General features: G+C 43.8%; 1 protein-coding gene across 6 annotated transcripts in view; it reads right to left on the bottom strand.

Moving 5' to 3' along the window:
* The window catches only part of CAMTA1 (calmodulin binding transcription activator 1), an 871,256-nt gene that overhangs the window by 121,462 nt on the left and 736,865 nt on the right, over positions 1-12,929 (bottom strand). For all 6 annotated transcript variants that reach the window (XM_075060206.1, XM_075060205.1, XM_075060207.1 and 3 more), the window contains exon 6: positions 2,325-2,465. In XM_075060206.1, the coding sequence (XP_074916307.1) occupies positions 2,325-2,465 (141 nt within the window). The remainder of the gene's footprint in view (positions 1-2,324; positions 2,466-12,929) is intronic.

A 12,929-nucleotide genomic window follows, 5' to 3' on the forward strand; every position in this document is an offset into this window, starting at 1 on the left:
CTCATTTCACACAGGCCATCTGTCAGATGGCTTGGTATCTACTCAAGTGGATTGAGTGCCAAATGATGATATAGAGCTGAAAGAGTCCATATCCGACTTCCGTTCCCTACATCATCCAGCCATCTATGTTATTTTTCTTATTATCTCGTCCAAATACAGTTGTTGGCCAAATTATTAAGAGAAAGTAAATTAGAAGAGAGAAAGCTTTCTCCTCCCAGAAGTACTATAATATGTAGCCCTTCATATCTGTTGCATTCAGTTCACAGGCCGAAAGCTAAAACATTTTGGAGCTTGAGAGGCTTTGTACACTGGTGATTAGTACCAGACAGGATGAAAAACCAGTGAGGAAAGGTCACCAGAAAGCAATTCTGAATAGGAGGTTATCCCAGTCATGCCTTTATTTGCCTGCCATGGGATGAGTATCACTTGTTTCCAGAAGCTGCAAAATTAAGCTGGCTTGAGTAAATGATTCTCTCGGCGACTGTCTTTTCACCATAAAATCTGGCACTGGGACTGCTTTTTCTGAGAAGAAAGGCCCATGATTTTTTGATTCCTCTAATTGATTCAGTTTTCCCAGAATGAGATAAGAACCTTAATTACTGTACAGTATAATGACCTAATGGGTAAAGAAAACTTCTCCTCATAGCTAATGGCTACAATTACAACTTCCTTCTTCTGGGTATCATAAAGTGGCTGCGTAGTTGCTATAATTTTTGCTAAATCTTTTTGTTCCTTGCCCTTGAAGGGGAACTTCTCTATTATATGTACAAGATCTGAATCAGGTCACCTAAAATAGTTCAGAACAGATCTTTTGAAACTAAATGCAATAGTAAATCTCTCCATTCTCTTAGGAACAGAGCTGAACAAGAACTAGAGAGAGGCTTCCAAGTTGCTATCTTTGAGTGGGACTGTAATAAGTTGGGGATGCAAGCTGCTGTAAAGCAAAGCGATACTGGTACATTACAAAGCAAGCAGCAGACTTAGCCTAAGACAAAACATCAAAGGGAAGAATAAAATTATTCATGTTCAGATCTGCAAGCCTGGATCAAGTGCTGATCCTTAGGGGTTGAATTTTATTCCAAACCTAGGTATTTCAGAGGTCATCAGTCTTACTTAAATCTTGATTGTATAAGAAGACTGGAGAAAAAAACCTGAAACCCAGATGGTATTTTTCTTTGACAATTTTTTCTAAGGACTAATCAATTTATTGTACATTTTACTTGACCAAAGTAGCAAAAAGGGGTAGGGATGAAGCAGATGAGTTGGAAAAGTGAATCACTCAGATTCTCACTTCTTATTATAAAGCGCTAACACTAGAGAGGATGTACCTTTCCTAGCTGTTTCAGGCAATCTCAGCCAAGCAGAACTCTTCTCAACAGGAAGGAATTTTCATTCACTATTTCCATCAACACTAAAAAAACCCGAGGACTATTTTCACTCTTTGTTATCTTGTAATTAACCACCTGAAATGCCCAATGAGCACACAGTGCAGTGTAAGGCTTATGGTGCCCAGAAAGTGTCAGTAACATCATTCGAGCAAAGCTGCAGGACACAACTTGCTTTCTAGAGGAAGCCGCCAGTAGAGGGAACTGATGAATTCTGAGAGCTCGCATGTTACAGTCTCCATATTTTTCAAAACCCCATGTTGCATCTTTAATATGTTTGAGGCTTCATCAGTTACTCCTGGATTAACTGTATCTCAAAATTTGTGGCAAGATATTTTTAATGGTTAGGTAACAACAAAGAATACGCTGAGCTTAGATTAAAGCTGCAATCTGAGAGATCATGAAGATAAAAAGGAAATAGAAAGAAGTTCAGCATTTCATAGCAGATAACATCTTATTTATGGATTTTCCTAGAGACTTTTTTACTCAGCTGCCCAGTGGGGTTTTTATTCTAGCATAATTTTTATTCCATCAAATAAGGGTCATTTTACTTTGTTAAAAGGTTAATTCTCACGTGGCAAATATTTGGTAATATAGTAGGACTCCCAAATCCACATTCAGAAGCATGGAAAATCCTTTCCAGGAAACACCTAGAATGAGATCAGCAGTCACCTTGAAGAGCGTAATCAGCTGCCAAATAGGGCCGCCCTGTTGAACTACAGAAAAATATGTGAAGATTCCATTTAGCCTTCTCTGTGTTGTCTTATTTGAAGACATCAGCAGTGGTTTCTTAACAGTGGCTCACAAGTTCCATTCATAGGAAATCAGAAATTGAAGTGGATCTCTGGATGCAGATGGGTTTCTTGGTATGCATTTGAGTTTTGATTTGGAAGGGGACTTAGCCCTGTTGTCTGCTCTCTACTGTAATCAGCTACTCACCCAAGTTGCCGGTGCAGAGACAATTGTGCGTCCGAGGCTGTGGTTTGGTCTGATGACTATCAAGGATCTGCTGTACAAGCTGCTCCACAGAGAACCCTGAACTGCTGTTCCCATTGCTGCATGTCCACTTAATGCCATGAACTGTGGAGAGAACAGCAGAAAACTTCCATCAGAGGCTAGTCAGAACACAGCAGCAAATCATCAAGAGCTATCCCCAAAAACACGTGTGAGGCTATTCTTCTGCTTCACAGTGCTGTCAGATCGGCAGGATAATAGTAAAGAACAATATTAATTAATAATACTTTACTATTTTCTACTCCCTTCAATTCAAGGATCTCAAAGTGCTTTAACATGCAACCAGCCTGTGAGGTAGGTATAATTACTCCCATTTTTAAAAAGTGAGTCCCAGTGGTTAAGTGACTTACCCAAAGTAATACAGAAAGTTAGTGGCAGAGCCAGGCATATAACCAAAGGACCCTGACTTAAAGCCCCCTTCTCCAATGCCTCAGCACCTCTCAGATATCTCTATAGGAGCCTCTTGTGTTCCAGAGTTGCTAGTGTGGTATCTGCCTAGCTCTCTATTTAACTACTCACAGAGAGAGAGAGAAAGAAAACGAATGTATGGCACAACTGCTTCAGCTCCAGAAGAACTGGCGAAGATAATTGCCTCGTAAGATATTTATTTAAATACCTTAAAACACCCAGTACCAGTGTACTACCCAACAACAACAACAACAACTATGTAACAAAGACCTGGTCTGGGGAATGAAGTTGCAAATTTTACCCACCTTCTCTGCATTCATCTGTCTGCAAACTCCATGGCATTTGTACGGATGGTTTCTTCCTAATGCCATGAGCAAGTTTTCAATAATAAACCAGTGAACACACACCAAGGAGAAAAAAAGATTTCAGCAGGAAATGGATTTCAGTTTCCTGTTGGCAGGGGGTCATTAAACAAGGTGAGTGATAAAAAGAATAGTGGTGAAAACTCTCCTTACAGTGTATTTAACATTTATTAGAAACTAGTAAGCTGCAAAGATGGGGGATGACAGTAGCTGTGTTTGATTCGAGTAACTGCGCAGGTTTTAGAGCAGCATTCTGCTATCGTTTGACTGCATAATGTGAAAGTGGATTTAAATAGTTTTATATAAAATCACCATCCAACAATTTACTAATGCAATAGGAAATTTTAAGCCATTTGTAAAAAAGTTGAGAGCAGGTTTTTGATGAGCTTCCCTTGGCTAGTGTGCTAGTCAGGCCAATGGGATGGCTGAATTGTTGACATAGAATCTAACTCTTAGAATTATGGCTTCATCCCGGAATTTTTCAGGTGCAGATTCTCATATAAAATAGCTTTTTTCAACCTAACAAAATGAGGAGCTACTTTCAGTGAAGTATGCTAGAAAAAGGTATTTTACAAAAGTTATTTTCATTTTATCTCCTCTAGTACTTCTCTATGCCTTCTGCTATATATTTTTTGTTTAATGTCCCTTGTGTGCTCTAGAATGTGTTTTTAGATTCTCAGAAGCCCTATATGTTGGCAAGATCATTTGCAAGGTGAATCACAGTCTTTCCCCCTTAACTTTGTCCATTCAGCTTCTGCAATTTTTGGTTCAAGCACTGGGTCTTGTCCTTAAAGGTGCCGAGCACTCTGGGGCACTCCACCAAAGAAGGTTCCTTGCAGATTCAAGCCCCCATAGCCTTAACCTGGAATCACTGAATTAATAGAATCATATAAATGTCAGGCGGAAGGGACCTTAAGAGGTCATCACTAGCCCATCCCCCTACACCAAGACAGGACCAAGTACACCTAGACCATCCCTGACAGTATTTGTCTAAGCTGCTCTTAAAAACCTCGAATGACAGAGATTCCACAACCTCCTTTGGTAACCTGTCAGATAACTATACTTCTAGTTATAAAGTTTTCCTAATACCTAACCCAAATCTCCCTTGTGGCAGATAAATCCCATTACTTACTGTCCTACCTTCAGTGGACATGGAGAAATAACCGTTACTAACCTCTTTTGTATCTGTTGTTCTTCAAGACGTGTTGCACATGCCCATTCCACTCTTGGCATCTGTGCACCCAGAGCACAGCCGACAGAAACTTCTTCAAGCTCCCTCTGCTGGTGCATGCCACTGTGTGCAGGTATAAAGAGGGGAGCCACCCCTAGCCCCTGTGTTCCTTCTTACCATAACTCTGATGTAGAGAGATAAGGCAGTGGGTCCTGGAACGGACATATGCAACACATCTCAAAGAACAACCGTTACGGAACAGGTTAGTAACTGATTTTCTTCTTCCATTGATTGTCATGTGCATTCCACTCATGGTGACTCATAAGCTGTAAAAAAGGATGTGGGATCAGAGTCTATTTCAATAAAGATTGAAGAACAACTTGTCCCACTCTAGCATCATCTCTGGAGTCTTGAGCCACAGCATAGTGGGAGGCAAACATGTGGACTGAGGACCAGGCTGCTGCTTTACACATGTCTACAGCTGAAGCTTGTGCCAGAAAGGCCACCAAGTTTGACTGTGACCTCATCGAATGAGCTGTAACTCAGAGTGACATTAGCCAAATCATAGAACATGCATATACAGGAGGCGATCCAGGAAGAAATTCTATGAGTGGAGACTGATTGACCTCTTACTCTATCAGCCACTGCTATGAACAGCTGGAAAGATTCACAAAAGTGTCTGGTTCTATCTGGATAAAATGCCAAGGCTCTTTCTCCATGCTTATATGTCATTTTGGGCAGAGAACAGACAAATAAGTAGGTTGATTGATGTGGAAAGAGAAAACCACCTTTGGGAGGAACTTTGGATGAGGGTGCAGGCAAACCTTGTCCTTAAGATCACATATGGAGGTCCCAACATTAATCCTCCCAGCTCCCCAACTCTTCTGTGCAATGTAATGACCACCAGAAAAGCCAACTTCATTGACAGAAGCAGTTGAGAACTGGTAGCCAACAGTTCAAATGGCAATACTAGGTTTAGATTCCACAGGGGAATTGGGCTCTTGCACTTGAGAGTATAATTTGACTAAGATCTTTAAAAACCCTATGGACATGATGTCATTGGACAAAACAGAGTGACTGTCCAGCTTAGGATGGAACACTGAAATAGCAGACAGATGTACCTTGATGAAACTAAATGCCATACCTTAGTGTTTCAGCCATGCTTCTAGCTGCTGCGTGGGCTGCGTCCAGCCCTGCCTGCAGTGATATTCTCATGACTAGTCTGCCCTTATTGACGAAGAAAGGCAACTTCTGTCTAGTATTCTCTGGAAACAGCTCTCTGAACTTTTCCACAGAGCCCCATAAATTAAAATCATACTGCCCCAGCAGAGCCTGTTGGTTAGTGATATGCAGCTGCAAAGCCCTGTCAAATACATCTTTCTGCCAAATAAGTCCATCTTTCAGCGTCCTTTGATCTGGGGTTGACAGGCTGGAACCCTGAACACTGTTTCTCCTTAACTGATGTCAACTAATGAGGCTGGTGGTGGATGACTATAGAGGTACTCAGAAGCTTGAGAGAGCACATAATGCAGTGATACTCAGATCTCAGCGGTTCAGGAGCCAAATTAGTGATCAACATTATCCAAAAGAGCCAGAGTTTCATTTTATGTATACACACACACACACACACTCTGCAGGCTTCTCCTTGGATGGTATCGAGAGACTGCCCGTCCAGGAAGCAAGGAAATGCAGTACTGAAGGTGGAATCACTGGCAGTGGTGCCAAGAGACTGGACTCTTGGAAGGACAGAGACCCCAGCACTGAGAGGCAAAACAGGCTTTTTGCTACCACAATACCTCTGGGGGTAACTAGCACCAAGATGGTCTCTTGTGGTGCCAAAGAAGTTGATGGTGCCCCTTGCAGCACTGAAGTTGACTGCCAGTTTAGGAATAAATTTGAAGGGTGAGTGCTTAGGTTTCAGGTGCACTCTATTCTCTTACAAGACTTGGGGGCAGATATCTTCCCGTGGCAGGTGCCTGTCTGGAAGCCTGTACTTATTCCTCAGTAAAGATGAGGGATAATGGTGCCAGGATTCTGCTAACCCTGAAGTTGCACTTCTCACAGAAGCTGCAACGCTCAGCACAAAGTCAGACCAGAATGGCTCCAACCACGGCCTGAGCACTGCCTCCATCAGCTGGAATTTCAGCCTACCCTCCCTATTCTTCTTTGTCCAAGGCTTGAACTCCCTGCAAATCTGACACCTGTCATTCACATGTGGCTCTCCCAAGTACTTCTGGCAGCTATTGTGTGGGTCACTCACTAACATAGGTCTGGAGAAAGTTGCACAATGCTTGAAAGTTGGTGACCAGGGCATACCTTGGTACTGTGAACAGAAATACCCCAAATGGGGAAATGATAAGTCCAGAAAACTTTTTTTTTTAAACAGAAAAAATTATGACTCTAACCTTCCATCATTATTGTTCTTCAAGATGTGCTGCTCATGTCCATTCCAAGCTAAGTGTGCCAGTTTCCGTAGATTTTCCCCCTTAGTGCTGTCCATTGGACCAGCCCTAGTGCCCCCTGGATCCCTATGCACATGCGCCAGTATAAGGGTTGCTGCCAGCTCCACATCCCTCAGTTCCTTCTTGCCAATAACTCCAACAGAGAGAGAGAGAGAGAGAGAGAGAGTGTGTGTGTGTGTGTGTGTCATGGAATGGACACAATCAATACATCTCAAAGAACAATAGTTACAGAAGGTTATTAACCAATTTTTTCTTTGAGTGCTTTCTCATGTTCACTCAGTGCTAGGTGACTCTCAAGCAGTGTCCCCGGAGGTAGGCTCGGAGTTCATGGACGTGTTGATTGCAACACTGCTCTCCCAAAACTGGCATTGAAACTGTTGGGTGATGGTGTAGTGGGACATGAAGGTATGAACCGATGACCATGTTTCAGCTCTGCAGAAATCTTGGATTGGTATCTGCATGAGGAATGCTGCTGATGAAGCCTGGGCTCTCGTGGAGTGAGCAGTCACAATCACCGCAGGCGGAACTTTGGCCTGTTTGTAAAAAGCTTAGATGCAGGCGGTTATCCAGGACAAGATTCTTTGGGATGACACTGGTAGTCTTTTCATCCTTTCCGCTACTGCAACAAAAAGTTGTGCAGACTTACAGAAAGGCTTGGTCCTCTTGATATAGAAGGCCAGGGCCCCGCCTAACCTCTAATGTACGGAGCTGATGTTCCTCATCAGTGCTGTGTGATGCTTTGGAAAGAAGACAGGCAGAAAAATTTCCTGATTGTTATGGAATTGCTACACTACCTTTGGTAGGAAGGCTGGGTGGGGGTGCAGCTGGACCTTATCCTTGAAGAACACCATATAAGGGGTTTCTGATGTCAGGAGTTTGCTGCCATATGACCTAACAGCTTGAAGCACACCTGGGCAGTTGTAAGTCGGTGAGCTGTGACCCCGGCAATTAGATCAACATAGTTATGAACTTGGCCTCAGGAAGGTAGGACTTGGCAGAGTCAAGCACTGCCCCAATAAACTCTGTTCTCTGCACCAGGACCAATGTTGGTTTCTGTTTGTTTATTAACAGATCCAGCACCCAAAAGGTGGCCCGAACTACACTGAACCTGAGCCGGTGAGTGGCCTTTGATCAGTCAATTGTCGAGGTACGGGTAAACTTGTATGCCACGATGTCAGATTTTTTCTACATTATATAAAGTTCCTGCTCTGCAGTTAGATTGAGAAATTTATTTTGCAGTGAGATATTTTCAGTTTCTCCCACAATTCCTTGCAATGGCAGTGAAGTGGATGTATACTACTGCCCACAGAAAGGTCTGCTTTTCAGAACTATGTTAAGGTTGCTCCCTGCTGCTAAATCCGGTGACAAGCAAGGTATTACAGGGTGCAAGTCTGATACCTGAATCATGTCTCATGATTTATGTATAGATAATGTGATACAGCATGGCCAGAGGGCAGCATAAGAGTGTTAGCAGGGGGCCTTATTCCCTGCCAAGGGAGGAAGGTTTGCTTTAGATTAACTAGAACAGCTGTGGCCAATTAGAGCACCTGACTTCAGTTAGAGCACCTGACTCCAGTTAGAGCACCTGACTCCAGTCATGGGATATAAACCCCTGCTTCAGTCAGACAGGGGGTGGTAGTTGAAGGAGAAAGGTTGGATTGGAGCAGAGTGCAGATTGCAGAAGAGAAGAGTTTGTCCAGAGAGAAATAGAAGGTTTGAAGGAGTGCTGCGGTGGATTGGGAAGCCCAACAGAAACCCTAGGTAAGGGGCACCAGGCTTGTATAGAAGAGAGGCGAGAAGCCCTTCACAAGCTGACGGGTATGAGAGGGAAGTAACCCAGGGGAAGAAACCGCTAGTCAAGTGGTTCACCACAACCCCAGGGCCCCTGGGTTGGGACCTGGAGTAGAGGGCGGGCCCAGGTCCCTCCCTCTCCACTCCCCTCCTCCAAGGACAGAAGGGGAATGATTAAGAACTGGTTCAGAGGCAAGCAATAGTGCCCTGAACCTACCCCAGAGAAGAGAAAGCGCGAGACCCGCAGAACAGTACCGGCAATTTGCCACAATAATGATTTGTCTGAAGTCTGAATCAAGCAAGTTGTGAGCTGCAAGCTAAGGAACACAAACAGCTTTATAGCTGGATACATATGGTAGCCTACTATTTCAGGTTTTTCCATGATATTAAACTCACAACATGGATCTATTGCAGGAAGCAGGCAGGAGCTGAAGCTTTTGATCTTGAACATATCTGTAGCATTCCCAAGTGAGATCTCCAAGCACTGAGATCTCCTGGGGAACATCCACATTTCATAGTCTGACATCATCATATCAACAGGGCCGTCGCTTCCATTTAGGTGGCCTAGGCCATCGCCTAGGGCGCCAGGATTATTGGTGGGTGGCATTTTGCCGGAGCGGGCGGCAGGCGGCTCCGGTGGAGCTGCCACAGTCGTGTCTGCGGACGGTCAGCTGCTCCCGTGGCTCCAGTGGACCTCCCGCAGGCACCACTGCAGCAGCTCCACCGGAGCCGCGGGACCAGGGTGCGGGGTGGCGAAATTGCCGTGCGCCTAGGGGGCTAAAACCCCTCGCGCTGGTCCTGCATATCAAGAGGCTACATGTTTCTCTGCGATTGCACTTCTCAGTGATCTCATTGGCTGTATTTTCTGATCTTTAGTTCTTGGAGGAGCCAATGAGGATTCAGGCTTCTGCTAACAGGTGGCATTTAGTGGAAAAGTTCCACCTCTAGCTTTGCACTTGCTGATTGAGCAAGGTTCCAGCTCCAGATTCTATCAATGTGCTGTGACTCTTCTGGTGCTTATACTCCCCCTTCTGTTATGAAGGTTATAAAATGAAAAGCCAGTGAAGGGTGACAGATTGAAAGCAGAGAATTTCTGGATGCCTAATTTCAATTACCTACTGTCTTGGCACATCCAATATGCAGATTGTCTCCCTCCCCCTTTAAAGAAAAAACTCCTATTAGATGGTGAGCTGTTAGTACTGAATATCAAATACTATCAAGATGGCTTTTAACATGTCACGCTCGGCTTCCCGACACATAATGAACTAGTGGGAAAGGAAATTTCTATAGGGAAAAAAGTGCATTGTGAAAGAAAGGTTAATAAAAAACACCACATGTCCCTCCCCTTTCTTAAAGGCTTAAAAAGTTAAACCATTTAAAAAGCATATTTGATTAAATTTAAGGTCAGAATGTGGAAATCAAAAAGGAAGCAGCTAAATGCTGCAAACTATTTTAATTCTAATTTCTATGCAGATTCCTTCTGCACTTATTTATAATTTAAATAAATCCTCCAAACAACTCCAATATTCTTCCCTTTCCCTCCAAAAAGGGCTGTTGTGAAATGTATCCTTTCCGTGGTGAGTGTCCTGTTCCCTGATACAGCCTCTGTACAGCATGTTAGAAACCCGTGGAATCCAAGTGGCTAAAGATGTATAAGGGAGTGGTGTTTTGAGAAACAAGAGAACTAGGGCTGGTGGAAAGTTCATCATTAAGCATTGCAAATGGAGATGCTAGCAGAAATGCCTCAGGCCTGTTCTGGAAGAGGGAGGGGTCACTCCTCCAAGCATCTGTCTTTTCTGATGTGGGGAAGGAGAGAATCAAAATGACCTTCCAGTATTGATTCAATAGCTACCCATTCATTAGCACTGTCAGGACTTTCTTTGATCAGCAGCAGCACAGGGAAGTGAATTATGAAACAAATAACTAGCAAAAAAGATCAGAAGTCAAAGGAACTTAAATAGAGACAGAATTTAGCTTCCTAGTTTCACCCTAAATCCTGGCAACTTCCACCTTCCTTTGCTGCTGTTGACTATGCCACCAAGCCTACTCCCCATCCCCACTACACACCTAGGTTTGAGACCATTGCAGTGGTCTTTCATGCCTCTGTCCCCTCCCCACACATCCATGCCGTCCCCAAATCTTACAGCGTCCTCCCCACAAAGATTGAAAACCCACCTATTTCTTTGTGTCCTGAGAGATAAAACATTAATCCATGCACTGATCATAACCCCTTTTGATTACTGCAACCTCTTCCTCTCTGGCCTCTTTGAGCAACCTCTCCCCTTGGGGCCATCCAAAATCCAGCTGCTAAAATTACCTTCACCTTTCATTCTGACTATGTCACCCCCTTTGAATGCACTACTGGTTTCCTTTTGCTCACCACAGGCCCCCACCCTTTCCTGATTCAAATCCCACCTGAGCACTCACTTCTTCTACAATGCTACCAAATACTAACCCCATGTTAAATCTCCCCTCTGCCACAACATCATAAGTGATTTAGATCTGGAACCTCTCTCATTACATAGCTAAACTCTCCTCCTGTCTGGGTTTCTCAGAGTGCATTCTGCCCATCTGTCCTTTAACCTGTAATTGCTTCAGGGAAGGGACTATTCTTATTTTTGCTCTGACAAGTGTTGAGTACACTGCTGGCACTTATCAAATAGCCACCAGAAAAAGGTTGACAGTTTGTAATAAACAAGGCTAGATCTCTGTTTACTGTAGGTAAGAACGCTCCCAAATCCTCATTCTGGAACATGTTCTGCTGTTTGATAAAACCTGACCTAACACCCTAAATGTCTGGCTTTTAAACTACTTAAATGTGCCTTTCAGATGCATAACCACGGATTCCAACTACCAGGAGGATGTCATCAAAGCCAAACGTTTGCACCCTGTCTTGCTCTGGTTGTGACCTGTTATGGAAGGGAGGTTTATTCTTACGATAAGATGATCAGCCCATACCAAGTAAAGAGCAAATCACTGCAGACTTACAAGCATGATATCCGCAGCACCAGCACATACTGCAACCTTTTTGGAACTGTTTGTTGAAGTACCTGTGTTGCCAGTCAGGCCACCAGCGCTCCTGATGCATCCCCACACTATCTGCGCTGGTGGCAGAGTGGCATGAAATCTGAGTTCAGCACAGAGAGGATGTGTTTGCTGTCTCACTGGCATGGGGCAACGGAAAGGTGCTCATCACATACCTTTGCACTGCTTCTTATAACCTAGCTCAAAGAGCAGCATGGACCCCTGGGGGATGTGCATTCTTCCCATCTGTCAAGAAGGGACAAAGCCTGATAATTGCTAGCCCAAGAGGGCAAGTTAGGAAATTGAGACTTGTGCAGCTTTACTGAGTGCTATGGCAACTTTTACATTTAACACTGGAAGTTCAAGAACTGCCCAGAGAACAGCACCTAAGATCATGGCCTTAAACTGTTCTCCTAAGCAATCTACAGGATACTCACCTATAATAAAAGGTAACTCTTGCTAAGACTTCTTGTTTCTATCAATGTAAATCAGGACAAAGTTGTTATCATTGAGCCAGTCCCTTTCTCAATACTCAGAATTTCATACCTGGTTTGCTAAAGCTCAGTTGGCAGGGACAGAACAGATGTTCTTACACTTAGTTCACAAGAAGCAAACAAAACTTTAACCACTTAGCTAGTATTTCACGATTGACCAAACTTCGTGCTCTAGGACAGCCAGTCAACTTTCATATCTGCTTCTCAGACATACACAGCACAAGGGCATTTTTCAAGGAATGCCAGGCTGGCATTTAAGAGGAGATAAAGTTGGTGTGGTATCTCACTGGGGACATCAGAGAGGAAAAGGATTGGTAGCAGCAGCAGCCGGAGGTCCCCAGGCCTTTTAAAACTGCCTGGGCCCCTGGGCAATTGCCCCCCTCCCTGTTGGCAGGCCTGTGGTCATGTGACCTAGCATGTTTGCCAGCATAGTTTTTAGTAATAAAAAAGTATTACTAATATCTCCAGTCATTTTAATCAGAGAATATTCCTATTGGCTATATACTTTTCTTTAATCAGACCTTCATAGAAAGTTTATAGTTATTGTTTTACTTGTTCGTGTGAGTCTGAATTATCTGTGAATTCAAGGTGGTCACCATAGCCTTAGTGTGGTTAGCCTCCTGTCTCATGGGAGGCATTGCCAAGTAGCTGTAGTCTTTGGTACACCAGGCGGAATTGAGCACCTACCAGGAGCCCCACGCCACAGAAACTTTGGAATCGTCCAAAGTCTGTGAGGTGCCCCTCTCCTGTTCACACATCATACAGGTACTAAGCCAGCACAGAAAGGGGGATTACGCACCTTTTCACTGTGACACAGA

The sequence above is a fragment of the Chelonoidis abingdonii genome, chromosome 23 (assembly GCF_003597395.2).
Source record: "Chelonoidis abingdonii isolate Lonesome George chromosome 23, CheloAbing_2.0, whole genome shotgun sequence".
Taxonomy (NCBI): Eukaryota; Metazoa; Chordata; order Testudines; family Testudinidae; genus Chelonoidis; species Chelonoidis abingdonii.